Source organism: Coenobita brevimanus, chromosome 23, assembly GCF_032717465.1.
Source record: "Coenobita brevimanus isolate Jiangsu-jjx chromosome 23, ASM3271746v2, whole genome shotgun sequence".
Classification (NCBI taxonomy): domain Eukaryota; kingdom Metazoa; phylum Arthropoda; class Malacostraca; order Decapoda; family Coenobitidae; genus Coenobita; species Coenobita brevimanus.
The window spans coordinates 43,907,009-43,921,445 of NC_136976.1; the positions used below are offsets into that span (position 1 = coordinate 43,907,009).

General features: G+C 46.4%; 1 protein-coding gene across 5 annotated transcripts in view; it reads left to right on the forward strand.

Annotated features, from left to right (window-relative positions):
• LOC145392953 (nuclear distribution protein nudE-like 1) overlaps positions 1–14,437 on the forward strand; it is a 451,924-nt gene that overhangs the window by 257,426 nt on the left and 180,061 nt on the right. For all 5 annotated transcript variants that reach the window (XR_013896084.1, XM_080267243.1, XM_080267246.1 and 2 more), the window contains exons 3-4: positions 2,985–3,133; positions 3,510–3,646. Coding sequence is in view for 4 of the 5 variants with exons in the window: in XM_080267243.1 (XP_080123369.1) it covers positions 2,985–3,133; positions 3,510–3,646 (286 nt within the window). In the remaining variant the exon portion in view is untranslated. The remainder of the gene's footprint in view (positions 1–2,984; positions 3,134–3,509; positions 3,647–14,437) is intronic.

Below are 14,437 nucleotides of genomic sequence, written 5' to 3' on the forward strand. Positions count from 1 at the left end.
CGTTTGGGAGGCTGTGGTCCCCGCAGGTCGGGAACGCCTGTCAGGAGTGAGCTATGGCGTCAGCCAGTGTCGGAGTCCGTCAGGGGCATCTCCATTGGCTGTAGGGAGAAGACCCCAGTGGTGGCCACAGGGCCTCTCCAATACTCCTCCAGGCTGGGGGCTCCCTCCAAGTCGTGGGTAGGTGGACCGGGCTCAGCACCTAACGAAGGAGCAGCTTCAGGCCGTCTCTGGCAGTAGTGCCCGGCTACTGGCTGTGGCTGTCTCGGGACACCTTCGGAGTGGCTACTGGCCGCCTCCTGCAGGAGGGTAGAACAGCTACAGGCCATCTCTCCGGGGGCACCTTCAGAGCGGCGTCCAGCCCTCTCCTGACGAAGGCAGGAGCGGCTTCCGGCCGTCTCCTGATTGACATCCGGAGCAGCTTTAGGCTGTCTTCTGTAGGAGGGTGAGTGGCTACCCGCCTTCTCTCCAGGGGCAACTTTAGAGCGGCTTCTGGCCGTCCCCTGACGAAGGTGGGAGCGGCTACTGGCCGTCTCCCGATTGGCTTCCAGAGCGGCTTCAGGCCGTCTCCTGTAGGAGGGTTAGCGGCTACCGGCCGTCTCTCCAGGGGCACCTTCAGAGCGGCTACCGGCCGTCTCTCCAGGGGCACCTTCAGAGCGGCTTCCGGCCATCTCTCCAGGGGCACCTTCAGAGCGGCTTCTGGCCATCTGACGAAGGCGGGAGCGGCTGCCAGCCGTCTCCTGATTGGCCTCCAGAGCGGCTTCAGGCCATCTCCTGTAGGAGGGTGAGCGGCTACCGGCCGGCTCTCCGAGGGGCACCTTCCGAGCGGCTTCCAGCCGTCTCCTGACGAAGGCGGGAGTGGCTTCAGGCTGTCTCCTCTTCCTCCAGAGCGGCTTCCAACTGTCTCCTGACGAAGGGGGGAGTGGCTTCAGGCTGTCTCCTCTTCCTCCAGAGCGGCTTCAGGCCGTCTCCTGTAGGAGGGTGAGCAGCTGCAGGCCGTCTCTCCGAGGAGCACCTTCCGAGCGGCTTTAGGGCGTCTCCTAGTTTCCTCCAGAGTGGCTTCCGGCCGTCTCCTGTAGGAGGGTGAGCGGCTATTGGCCATCTCAGGGGTGCTGTTAGGAAGTGGAGAAACAGTTCCACCCCGGTCTGATCTGTGGGCAGCTCGTCCGGCAGGTCGTCTTGTATTCATTCTATGGTGGCAACAGGCGAATTCTGTGTCATAGGGGTGTGCGGCCCTGGTGGACTTAAACCATTTCTGCCTGGAGCTCATTCGCGCCGTGTACACTCCTCCGTGGGTTCCTTGTGGTGGCCAGTTGCAGTCTGTTTTGATGTCCTGCTGCATTTTAAATGCATTCCTTCTGTCACGAGTCGACTCGTGACATCATTTGGTGGGAAACCGCGAACTCTAGTAGAATCCCAGTGTTTATCGTTCAGTTAACCGCTTACCCGGTCAGGAGTGTTTTTCAGGCAATTTTTCAATGTGTCATAAATGATCGTCTTCGTGCAAGACATTAGCATTTCCACTGAGCAATTTATTGTGGGCATGTTTCGCTCATTCTAGTCGTTAATAATGTGGCTGGACATTTGCCTCTTTCCCACGATTTGGAGTTAGTCAAGGTTTGAATGCCGCGGAAGCAGGTATTGTGTGGCAGTGTCCTTCCTACGACGCAGTTCACACCGCCGCCGTATTCCCACTTAGCTGTGATTGGCGAGAGACTTAGCGAGTGCAATGTCCTTCCAGTAACGACGCCCAGTCATCCGCATTGTCCACTTTTCTGACCAGTATTTTCTTTTCGTATTTTCCTAGGTTTAAGAGTTAGCTTTTGAGTGAGCGAGTGAGTGCGATCTCCTTAGTTTGAATTCATTTTGAAATGTAACGTAAATTTATTTCTTTGTAATCAATAAATTTAACAGTACTTTTTCTCGAGCATAATGTAATGTAAACTCGTGTTTTATTTTCTACATTAAGCTTATTCTAGTTGCAGCTCCTAGCTTGCATAAACGCTTTGCTATTCATAACTGGTATTTAGGCCAGTCCTTTCGTATTAAGCTTAAAATCCGTTGTGCCATCTAGGAGTTAATGCACCAGCAAGAATCTGTTATCATTAATAGCATCAGTTATTGATTGTCAGGGGTGAAGTCACTTTCTCCAGAGGCTAATAGTACTAATAAACAGCAGTTGAGGAATTAGTCTCTGCTGCGTACTGTTGAGAAAGTTTATAAATTCTCGTCCTTAGAGAATCGGTGAAGCAAGCCAGAAAAGTAATCATTGCTTGATTTTTAGCAAGACAATTCATTGTCCCTGTTCTCAGTATTATTGAATAATTATTGTTTAATATTGCATACTCTTTAAAAACCCCGTGACACCTTCCTTTCCAGGGAAATACATAAAAATACGAATACAAAGCCCGAATGAACTGTTGCAAAATCACCACCACCCCTATTATCATCAGCAGCATCATTACCTACATTATTCTTATACAGATTAATTTTACTGTACATGATGATTATTACTGCACTTCTTATCATCTTCATCAGTTTCATAGCCAAGTTTTTTTTAAAAATGGGGTGGCCAATCCTAATTATTGGGTGACCTTAGCAAAAGACTGAAGGGGGGTCCAGAAATTTACGGTGGCCAAGCATATTTTACAGGTTGCCAAATCTGCACCTTTCTGGTGACACCACTGTTATGAAGATCAGGACCATCATCTGTTAATCCATCGTACAATGCTGTGTTGCTTATAAGGAGTGTAGGGGCCTGAGGGTGGGTTAGTCCAGATAACTAAGACAAGGGGGCAAGTCACTCATGTGTGTGTGTGTGTGTGTGTGTGTGCACATTTGTTTACTGACACAAACCACTGTCACCAGCTTGTCTCATTCCCTTCTATTCTCCTTCCTCCCACTCCCTTCTGTCCCCCCCCCCTCTCTCTCTCTCTCTCTCTCTCTCTCTCTCTCTCTCTCACACCTAATTTTCTTATGTTCTCCAGGAGCGGCTTGAGCGGCTGCACAACGAATTTAATGGACAAGTGACGTCATTACAGACTGAGTTGGCGGGAATTAAAAGTATTAAAGATGAACTCACGAAACACATCAGGAAGTTGGAGCAGGATAATGATGATCTTGACAGAGCTAAGAGGTAAGTTAGAAACAGAGAGCTAGAAAATGAAGTGCAGATATCTTTCAAAAGCCAAATATCTTTGGATTTTAAGTGGGATATTGAAGTAAAGTTTTCCCTTAAACATTTTATGGTTAGATCCATTATGGGTGTAGTTGTAAGTATGCAGTTATTCTTACAATCGTTTGCTTTGTAATGTTACAGTGAATCTCTCTCTCTCTCTCTCTCTCTCTCTCTCTAACATTCATGTATATTAGTATCACCTTAGAAAGGGAAAATGTAAAATTTAGATAAGGTGCATATAATAGCAGAAGGGGTGGGGGGAGTATTTAAGTATACCAGAATTTTTATTTCGTGTACTATTCCTGTTTTTCCTGGCATTTTCAATCATCTGCAGGGTAACAGTTGCCTCACTAGAAGACTTTGAGACCCGGCTTAATCTGGCCATTGAACGCAATGCCTTCTTGGAGTCAGAACTGGATGAGAAAGAAGACCTGAAGGTGACTGTTCAGCGCCTCAAGGATGAAGCCAGAGGTAACAGTGCACTGTGTATAATATTGTGGATTTTGGAGGTGTGCACCCTCTCCTTACCATCGTGTCCTGCATGTAATGTCTTCATCTTTATCTGTCTGCAGATAGGAAAACCAAAATTTAGTGGTTGTATTTTCATGCATTAATGAAGCTTCCAGTACTTATTCAGTACCAGCTCGTTTCTGCATATGACATGTTAAAATTCTTTTTTTTTTATGTATTACAAAGATATGAATTTACATACTTGAGAATGTTGACAAGTCCATTTGGCTATAATGCAACATTATGGTACAGTTGGAGAAAAGCATTTCTGTACCTCACTGCTACGGAAGTGTAAGAAGTGGCACAATGGTGGTTTCCAGCAGTGAGAAACTTAACCTTTACAGGTTCAAATAATGTTTCATGGATTGCTTGTTTGAAGTAATCCCTGCATTCACCAGTAAACACAACCCTCTGCATAATACAGTGGCATAAAGAAATATGCTGTATCAGCTTGTACATTTAATGCACCTAAATGACGTATCACCCTACAGCGACGGTAGATTCTGCCTTAATAGGCTATTGATATATATAACAGATTGACATCAATTTGTGTTCTTAGTATAATAGGAAAAGTGCATGGTAGGATACTTATTGACAGAGTTAGAGAAAGAACAGAGAAATTAGTTGGAGAAGAACAGGGAGGCTTTAGGAAGGGAAGAGGTTGTGTAGATCAGATATTCATTCTTAGATCTTTAGTGGAAAAGTTTCTAGAGAAGGGAAAGAAGTTGTATGCGGCTTTCATGGATTTGGAGAAAGCATATGACAGGGTGGATAGACAAGGATTGTGGAAAGTGTTAAGAATATATGGAGTAGATGGGAAGTTGTTGAATGCTGTGAAGAGTATGTACGATGGTGCGAAGGCTGCAGTGCGTGTGGATGGTGAACTAAGAGAATTTTTCTCTTTGAAAGATGGTTTGAAACAGGGATTTGTCATGTCTCCATGGTTGTTCAATCTGTACATGCATGGGGTAAAAAAAGAGGTACAAGGTAGGGTAGTGGATGTTGGAGTGGCCCTGGTGAGAGAGGATAGTGTTTGGAAACTCCCTGTACTGTTGTTTGCAGATGATACTGTGTTGTTGAGTGAAGACAAAGGGGAGCTTCAAGGCTTGGTGGATGAGTTTGAGAGAGTGTGTAAGAAACGGAATCTAAAGGTGAATGTAGGGAAGAGTAAAGTGATGGTCTTTGAGAGAGGTGAAGTCAGTGAATGTACAGCGAGGTTGGATGGTGAGGAATTGGAAAATGTGAGTACGTTTAAGTACTTCGATAGTGTGATGAGTAAGGATGGAGGTTTGGAGGGTGAAGTGCTTGAAAGGGTACAGCAGGGAAGAAAGGTTGCTGGTTCTTTGAAAGCAGTGATAAGAAACAGGGAAGTGAGCATGGAAGTGAAAAAGTTACTACATGACAATATTGTGATGCCAACTCTAATGTCTGGAAGTGAAGCTTGGACATTGTTGGAAGGACACAAGTCAAGAGTGAGAGCAGTGGAAATGAGTTATTTAAGAGGAGCCTGTGGAGTCACATGGAGAGACAGGCTGACGAATGAGGATATAAAGGAGCGTTGAGGTGTGGATGTGGATGTGATAGGAGGTGTTATGAGGAACACACTGAGGTGGTTTGGCCATGTGGAGAGGATGGAGGGTGAAAGACTGACGAAGAGAGTGTATGTGAGTGAGGTGGAGGGGGGGGAAGAGGGAGGGGGACGCCGAGGATGAATGGAGGGATGGGGTGGAGAGGTATATGAGGGAGGGGGGTGTGAGTTGGGAGCAGGGCAGTGAAATGGCAGGGGACAGGGCGACTTGGAGGCGATTTGTTTGTGGCCACCCCAAACGGGATTGAGGTGTCTGGCAATAGATAGATAGATAGATTAACCTGTACCGCGCTGGAAAAAAAAAAGGTACCCCACTATGCCGGCCGATTTTGGATTTTCCTTTTCTAGCTAAATGGGCTTAATACATCAATATAAGATCTCTGGCAATAATAAAAGTAATCACTAAAGCCAGAAAGTTGGTTGAAGCGAATCAGGTTGGTGCCATTCTGCCTCTGAAATCTTCGTGGTTATTGAGGGAGCAGAGCGGCTGTAAGCTTGTGAACCAATTTTGGATCCCCCCCCCCCAGTAAATGGGCTTATACATCAATATAAGATCCCTGGCACTAATACAAGTAGTCACCAAAGCCAGAAAGTAGGTTGAATCAAGTCAGGTTCGTGCAACTTGACCCCTGAAATAATCAAGGTTACTGACAGAGCAGAGCGACTGTGAGCCTGTGAAGACTCAGTCACCTCCCATGCTCCAAAATCAGTGTTGTAAACATAGCAGAGAAATGTCAGAAGTTAACGAGATACTTTATTATCTTCCATTTTACTTCGGTAGCTTGCAATGACTTCTCAGTGCTGCAGGACATAGATTTAGGTTACCGACGTTTCAGAAGGGGACGAAGATCTATATTGCTAGCATGGTACAGGTTAAAGGGGAATGTTTAGTGTACAAAAAAATTTATCTTAAATAGTATGCGGTATTATGGACAGTCTGAGATGGAAAATTATGACTTTGTTATGTTTTGTGTTGATAATTGTTGTCATACAGTACTGTATTTCGAATTAAGTATGGCATGCATAAAGTCGGTAGGGATAGCACCTCTTTTTAGAGGTATACCCCAGTTTAACGATGCAATTGGTTAAGTAAAAACCCATCGCTAGGCAATGTATCGTATATCGGGGTAGATTTAACATGTATAGGGATGCGTTTTTGAGCCTTGGGTTTCCCCCCAACCAAGTCCTAAACCCACCCAAATGAGTCCAAAAACAAGTTTCTGGCTCACCTAAACCCCCAAATAGCTTTAAAACAAGCTAAACTATAACTCAACTAAACCCCAAAATAAAATCAGAAAATCGTGTAGATCAGATATTCATTCATAGATCTTTAGTAGAAAAGTTTCTAGAGAAAGAAAAGAAGTTGTATGCATCCTTCATGGATTTGGAGAAAGCATATGACAGAGTGGATAGACAAGGATTGTGGAAATTATTAAGAATATATGGAGTAGATGGGAAGTTCCCGAATGCCGTGAAGAGTATGTATGAGGGTGCTAAGGCTGCAGTGTGTGTGGATAGTGAACTGAGTGAATTTTTCTATTTGAAGGTTAGATTGAAAGAGGGATGTGTCATGTCTCCATGGTTGTTCTGTCTTTTTATGGATGGCTTTATAAAAGAGATACAAGGTAGGGCAGTGGATGTGGGAGCGAACCTAGTGAGAGGGTAATATGTGGAAACTTCCTTTACTGTTGTTTGCAGATGACACTGTGTTGTTAAATGAAGACATAGGGGAGCTGCAAGGCTTGGTGGATGAGTTTGGGAGAGTGTGTAAGAAACAGAATCTAAAGGTGAATGCAGGGAAGAATAAAGTTATGGTCTTTGAGAGAAGTGAAGTCAATGAATGTACAGTGAGGTTGGACAAGGAGGAAATGGAAAATGTAAGTCCGTTTAAGTACTTGGGTAGATTGATGAGTAAGAATGGAAGTTTAGAGGATGAAGTGCTTGAAAGGGTGCAACAGGGAAGAAAGGTTGCTGGTTCTTTGAAAGCAGTGATAAGAAACAGGTAAGTGAGCATGGAAGTGAAAAAGTTACTACATGACAGTACAGTAATCACTCTAATATCCGGACGCCCAATAACCGAACATCCCCACTAACCGAACCTTATCGTCCTGGGATCAAACATTCCCAAAATGGTCCGAAAATCCAAAAAAATTGGAAAAAAAATCGATTTTTTGCCGTCCGTAATTTGAACTTGCCGCGCGCGCCGCGTGAGAGCATTGTTTTGGTTCGTCATTCCTCCGACGTCCGATAGAGCGCCGCTGCATCCTCCCCACTTCCCGCCTGTCTCTCACCGCGACAAGACCTGCGCTGTTCGCCATGGCTGCCCACGTGCTCGCTTTTGTGGTGGTGCCGTACTTGCTGCAAGGCCTCCTGCTGCTCTCTGCCCTACTCTTAGTGTGTGTGATGATGGCCCCGCCTCCTGAGAAAAGGAAGAGAGTGGTGTTGACTCTGGAGAAGAAACGGGAGATATTGGAGAAGGTTGATGCGGGTTGGTCTTCCTCTCGCATTCTCCGCGAGTTCAACCTGGCCCGGTCGACTTTGTTCGATATCAAGCGTTCCCGAGACAAGTTCATGCAGTACACGGCTGACTTCTCGTCGAGAAGCAAACGCAACGTGGAGAGGAAGGTTATGTTTACCCCCAAGTATGCAGAGATCGACCGCTCCACGTTGATTTGGTATCGACAGCAACGTGCAGCTGGTGTGATGGTACGTGGAACGGAGCTGAAGGCTGCTGCTGAGAAGTTTGCAAGGCTTCACGACGCCCTAGACTTCAAGGCATCCGAGGGTTGGCTCTTCGCGTTCAAGTTGCGACATGGCCTTACTAACCGTAAAGCACATGGCGAAGCATTGGACGCTAACGAGGATGGAGTGGACGAGTTTCGGCACAAGGTGAAAGGCTTGATCGACAGGGAGGGCCTCACTCTCGGTCAAGTCTATAACGCTGACGAAACTGGCCTATTCTATCGCTCGGTGCCAACGAACACTCTCGCCGATGAGATGGAGAAGCGTGTACCTGGCCGCAAGCTTTCTAAGGAACGGATATCTGCTTTGTGTTGTGCCAATGCTAACGGCATGCACCGGCTTAAGCCCGTTATTGTTGGCCGTGCAAAGCAGCCTCGGTGCCTTCGTGGGGTGATGGATGTCCTTCCTGTCGTATGGTACCATTCTTTGAAAGCATGGTTCACAGCTGTGATTTTCAAAGACTGGTTTCACCATCACTTCGTCAAGGAGGTCATACATTACCAGACGAAGACACTGGGAATTCCTCGCGACCAGGTAAAGGCTCTCCTTCTCCTCGACAATGCACCTGCCCACCCGTGCGACAAGGACTTGGTTGCTGAGAATGGCCGTATTAGGTGCATGTTTCTGCCACCTAATACGACTGCTCTCATTCAACCAATGGACCAAGGAGTGATCGTGGCAACAAAGCGCCTGTACCATCGGAAGTTCCTGGACGAGGTGATGGTGGTTCTCGAGGACGAGGACGAGCGCAGGGAAGGACGTGACACTCGAGGCAAGCGGACTTTGGAAAACCTTCGCCGCTACATCATCAAGTCTGCGCTGTACAACTGGGCTAGTGCATGGAAGGAAGTCCCTGTGAAAACTCTTGAAAATGGTTGGTCTCGTCTGCTTCTCGGAACAGATGTGGAGTACGATTTCCTAGGGTTTGACGTGGATGACTTCCATGCACGGCTACGTACGCACGGCGACGATGTTGATGTGGACGATGTTCGTGAGTGGTTGGACGACGACGAGGGCGATCCTGGGTATCAGACGTTGTCTGATATCGAGATCGCGTCTTCGGTTGCTGGTGTCAGTCCCGAACTTGAAGATTCCGACGACGAAGGTGATGATGATACAGACTCCGCCCAGCAGGACACTACTCCAGCCATCCCCAAGCTGAGCGCACTCCGGGAACATCTAGAGTTCGTCCTAGACTACCTGGAACACCCGGACTGCGACAGGGAGATGGGGCCCTTGGGACTCGTGGAGGAAGTGCGTGCTTTCCGGCAGTGCATCATCAATCGCCAGAATCGTCGGTCCTTGCGTCAGTCAACGATTGACAGTTTTTTCAGGCCCGTGACCCCCGCTGTGCCAAGCCCTGGTTCCACTCCGTTGCCTCCCCAAGACAGGCCCTCATGCTCTGAGCCACAGCCCAGCACATCAGCTACAGTGGAGTCACCGCTCGACGTGAGTTTGCGGCTGTCTTCAGAGTCTTCTGTAGTCAGTACGCCATCACCACTACCCACCGATGCACCCCTTGGACGCCTGCCAGTGATACTCTCGGACTCTGACAGTGAATAAACAGCAAGAACTTCTCCACTAGACCACACGGGAATTTTGAGTGTTGTGCAGTGAAAAAAACGGTGTGTTGTGTTAAGGTTTTCAAGTTGGGAGAAAAGACTAAGTAGAAAAGAAATTTAACGTAACTAACCTTCTTTGTTTTGGCTTTGGAAACTTAAAAAAACTTGGGAAAAGTTAATGTGCAACACTTAAATTTAATGGAACATTATTTGGACTAAAGTGAACACTGTGAAAAGAACGGACTTCTGTGTGTTATTGACTAAGTTCAGTGCAAGACTTCAGGAAGAGTGTAGTGCAAGTGCTTCAGGAAATCGTTCTTACTGTCAGAGTCCGAGAGGAGGCGGTTATTCATCGAGGTGGCCAGGGACTTGCTGTAAGTAGCCAAAATGTTTCATGTTGTACTATTTCCCATACTATATTTACCAGAATGTTTCATATTGTATTTTTTCCCATACTATACTTACCAGAAAGTGTCATACTGTACTTCTTTCCATACTAAACTTACCTCATGCATGTGCAGTAGGAATGTGTTTTTCAGAGTTCGGTTAGGTTCGGTTAGGTTAGGTTCGGTTAGAGTCCATAAGTACCAGAATGTTTATTAATGTATGAACATACTTCTAAACCCACATTTTATGTTTCTATTGCATTTATTTCAGTCATTTATGTGCCTTATTGGTGTGATTTGGGTGTTAAATAGGTGCTATGCATGTCCGGAGGGAGTTGTATAGGTGTTTCTCTGTGTTAGGGTCCGTAAGTACAAGTCCATAAGCTGGGGCCCAATATCCGGACAAAACCAATATCCGAACCTACCGATGGCTCTATTGATCCGGATATTGGAGTGATTACTGTATTGTGATACCAACTCTAACGTATGGAAGTGAAGCTTGGACCTTGTTGGAGGGACAGAAGTCAAGAGTGAGAGCAGTGGAAATGAGTAATTTGAGAGGAGCATGTGGAGTCACATGGACTGACAAATGAGAAAGTGAAGGAATGTTATGGATGTGATAGGAAGCGTTAGGAGAATCACTTTGTGGTGGTTTGGCCCTCTGGAGCGGATGGAGAAGGAGAAACTGATGAGGAGAGTGTATGTGAGTGAGGTGGAAGGGGGGAGAGGGAGGGGACGGCCGAGGATGAGATGGAGGGATGGAGTGGAGAAGTATATGAGGGAGGGAGGTGTGAGCTGGGAGCAGGGCAGTGAAATGGCGGGGGACAGGGCGACATGGACGCAATTTGTTTGTGGCCACCCCTTATGGGATTTAGGCATCTGACAATAGATAGATAGTAGTAGTAGTTGTTGAGTAACCCCAGTCTGTCAGATCGAATAGTCCCATCAACTGCAGGCAGGCAATTGACCCTGTAGGGCATCCACTGCAGTGAACCGATGTTTCCTTGTAGTGGACACAGCAGACGTGTCCCTCCACAGTGAGGATGGAGAAGCGTGCAGAGATTTGATTCAGGATGGACACTGCATTTGAATCTCTCCTCTCAGTTAACAGGAGCACCATAGTACGCTCCTTATCACCCCATTATTTCATTATATGATTATCACCCAGCATTATAAATGATTTTCTGGGTTACAGGAAACTGTTAGGCTTGTCACTCAGTATAGAGTCACCAGAGGAAAAGGTAAGCAACAACAGCTGCCTGTTGAATATAGAACTTAACTGGGATAGGGAGGGCCTTGGTATAGCTGAACCTTTGACGAAACCACACCTATTGATAGTCAGAGATTGGAAACAATGCAATTGACATGATGAGAATTAGTAAAGCTTACAAGATGTAGATGGGTAAAGCAGCAGGTAGAACTGAACCTTGAGTGGTGTCATCTTCATCGTGGGTCCACCCCCAGAGGCTGTCGAAGTGGAGGTGGAGGACAGCATGGGGGCCAAACCACTGCAAACCCCCCGAGCCCCTCACTGGGCCCAAGTACCTAGGAGTGGCTTCGGTTGTCCGGGCAAGTACCACATCTCCAGCACAACAAACACAACAGCACTATTTTTTCGACACCAAGAAATGACTCCGGCGATCATTCTTGAAGACTGCTTCTGGCCAGTGACATCAAGAGCAATCCAGGGCCTATCAACAAAAGCACTCCAGGACCAATCAGCAAATACATAATTATGACCACCTTGCTTTACCCCTGGGGATAGGGGAGTTTTTCAAGAATACTCTCCCAGTATCCCTGCTTGTCGTAAAAGGTGACTAAAAGGGTTGGCGGAGGGTTAGTGCCCCTCCCCGGAAAACAACTAACTAAAAAGACAAACAATAAGCCTCGGACAAGGACTGATCAAAAGATGACAACCAAGGACCGGACAAAGGACATGGTAATCGGAACTTGGAATGTAAGGGGAGCGAATGATGATGTGAAAGAGAGAGAGATTGTCCAGGTGCTTGAGAGGGCGAAAGTTGATGTATGCGGAATAACTGAAACGAAATGGAGAGGTGAGAGTGTGAGAGAATGGGAGTATGGATGGGGTATATGTGCAGAGTAGGTGAGAATGAGAGGGCAAAAGAAGGAGTATGTATAGTTGTGAGTAAAAGATGGAAGAAGAGCATAAGAGAGTATAGATCAGTTGGGTCAAGGATTGTGTGAGTAAGATTGAAAGTTGGAATACAAATGTGGGCGATTCTGTGCGTGTATGCACCAACGCAATATCGTGCAAGCAGAGTCAGAGAAGAGTTCTGGATAAATGTGGAAGTGTGTATGGAAAAGTTTGGAAGGAATAAGAGAGTGTTTTTGATCGGTGATATGAATGGTAAAGTAGGGAATGTGAAGGTGGACGGAATAGTTGGTGAGTGGGGTGTGCCTGCTGTGATAGATGAGAATGGCATTGCATTAGTGGACATTTGTGGTGGGAGGGGGTTGGTGATAGCCAATACCCTCTTCAGGCACAAAGTGATCCACAGGTATACATGGCGAGTGATGAGAAGGGTGGGTGGTGAACTGAATGAAAGGAAGGCAATGATTGATTGTGTGTGTGGATGAAAGGATGCAAAAATGTGTAATGGATGCAAGAGCTTATAGTGGTTGGGGGAGTGGACTTTCTGACCACTACTTGGTGGTGGCCAGAATCAAGGTCCATTTAGGATGGAGAAATAGAAGAAGGGAAGGACAGGAAGGAGTATTTGTAAGGAGAGTGGAAAGGTTACAAGAGGATGAGAAAAAGGCAGAGTATAAGAGAGAAGTGGAGGAACGATTGGGCAAATATGAATTGGAGCAGATGGGGGATGTGGAAGGTGTGTGCAGGATATTTACAGAAGAAATATGTGCAGCATGTGATGTGGTGTGTGGGATGAAGAGAGGACAGAGGGGTATGCAAGGAACAGCGTGGTGGAATGAAGAGGTGAGACAGGCTGTGGCACAAAAGAAGAAAGCATACAATGAATGGATGAGAAATAGGGCCGTGGAAGAAGTTGAGAGGCGGAATAGAGAGTTATATGTAGAAAGAAAGAGAGAGGTGAAAAGATTAGTAAGAGAGAGTAAGAAGAGAGCAACGTGGAGGCGATTTGTTTGTGTCCACCCCAAGCGGGATTGAGGCGTCCGGCAATAGATAGATAGACGTTTCTTCTTAGATACAATCCCCCCCCCCCCCATTTCTGGTGTCCTTAACCTCTTGTGAGTGTGTTGTGGGGGTAGAGCTTCATTTTCACTAGTAGAACTCATGATGGCACTGCAATCCTGGTTAAAATGTACTTAAACAGTCGTTAAAATCCACGCAGCTGGCTAGGGTGGAAAACAGGAACACTAGGCTTAGAGATGCACATGTGGGGCTGGTGGCGGGTGATTGGCTGAGGAGGAGGTAAATATAGAATGCCGATTTCTCATTGGCTGGTGGCTCACTCAGAGTTACGCCCCTGTAGCACACTAGATCAGAGTTTGTCTGACGTCTCTGACAGGTAAAGTCACGCAACTTCCGATCCTCCTACCAACCCTCATATGGTCGCCTTTTGCTTGAAATTGATAACACGTTCATCCTGGGAGTTGCAGTCTATTTTTCCCAGTCTTATCTAGAAAACAGTGGTTTGAGGGTTATGCCCCTGTAGCACTGGAGGCCTCATATGTCGGGGTTGGGATCACAATACTATCATGCAGTGACTTCTTAACTTCCATATGCACCTCCCTGTTTCTCATCATTGCTTTCAGTGAACCAACAACCTTCCTTCCCTGCTGTACCCTTTCAAGCACTTCATCCCCAAAACTTCCATCCTTACTCATCACACTACCCAAGTACTTGAATGCCTCACATTCTCCGTATCCTCACCATGAACTTTCAGATTCCTCTTCTTGCACACTGTCCCAGATTCATTCACCAAACCTTGCAACTCCCATTTGTCTTCACTCAGCAATACTCTGTTATCAGCAAACAGCAACACCGGAATCTTCAACATCTCACCCTCATTCATTAGAGCCACCCTCACATCCACTGCCCTACCTTGCACCTTTTTTACAACCCCATCCATGTATTTATTAAACAGCCTTGGAGACATCACACATCCCTGTTTCAGTCCCACATTTAGATAAAAGAATTCACTCAGCTCACCATCCACTCACTTCGTAGCCCTAGCTCCCTGGTACATACTTTTCACAGCACTCAACAATTTCCCCTCCACTCCATATATTCTTAATACCTTCCACATACCTTGCCTATCTACTCTGTCGTATGCTTTCTCCAAGTCCATGAAGGCAGCATACATTTTTGTTCCCTTCTCTAGATACAGTACATCCCCTCAGTACATGAATGTATGGGCAGCAGAGGACGTCGCGTACTAGGAATTCGCGTACTGTGAATACATAAACTTATGGGGAAAATTACATATGGGCGACACCCCCCTTCTTGGGCAACCCTTGAGATTCCTTT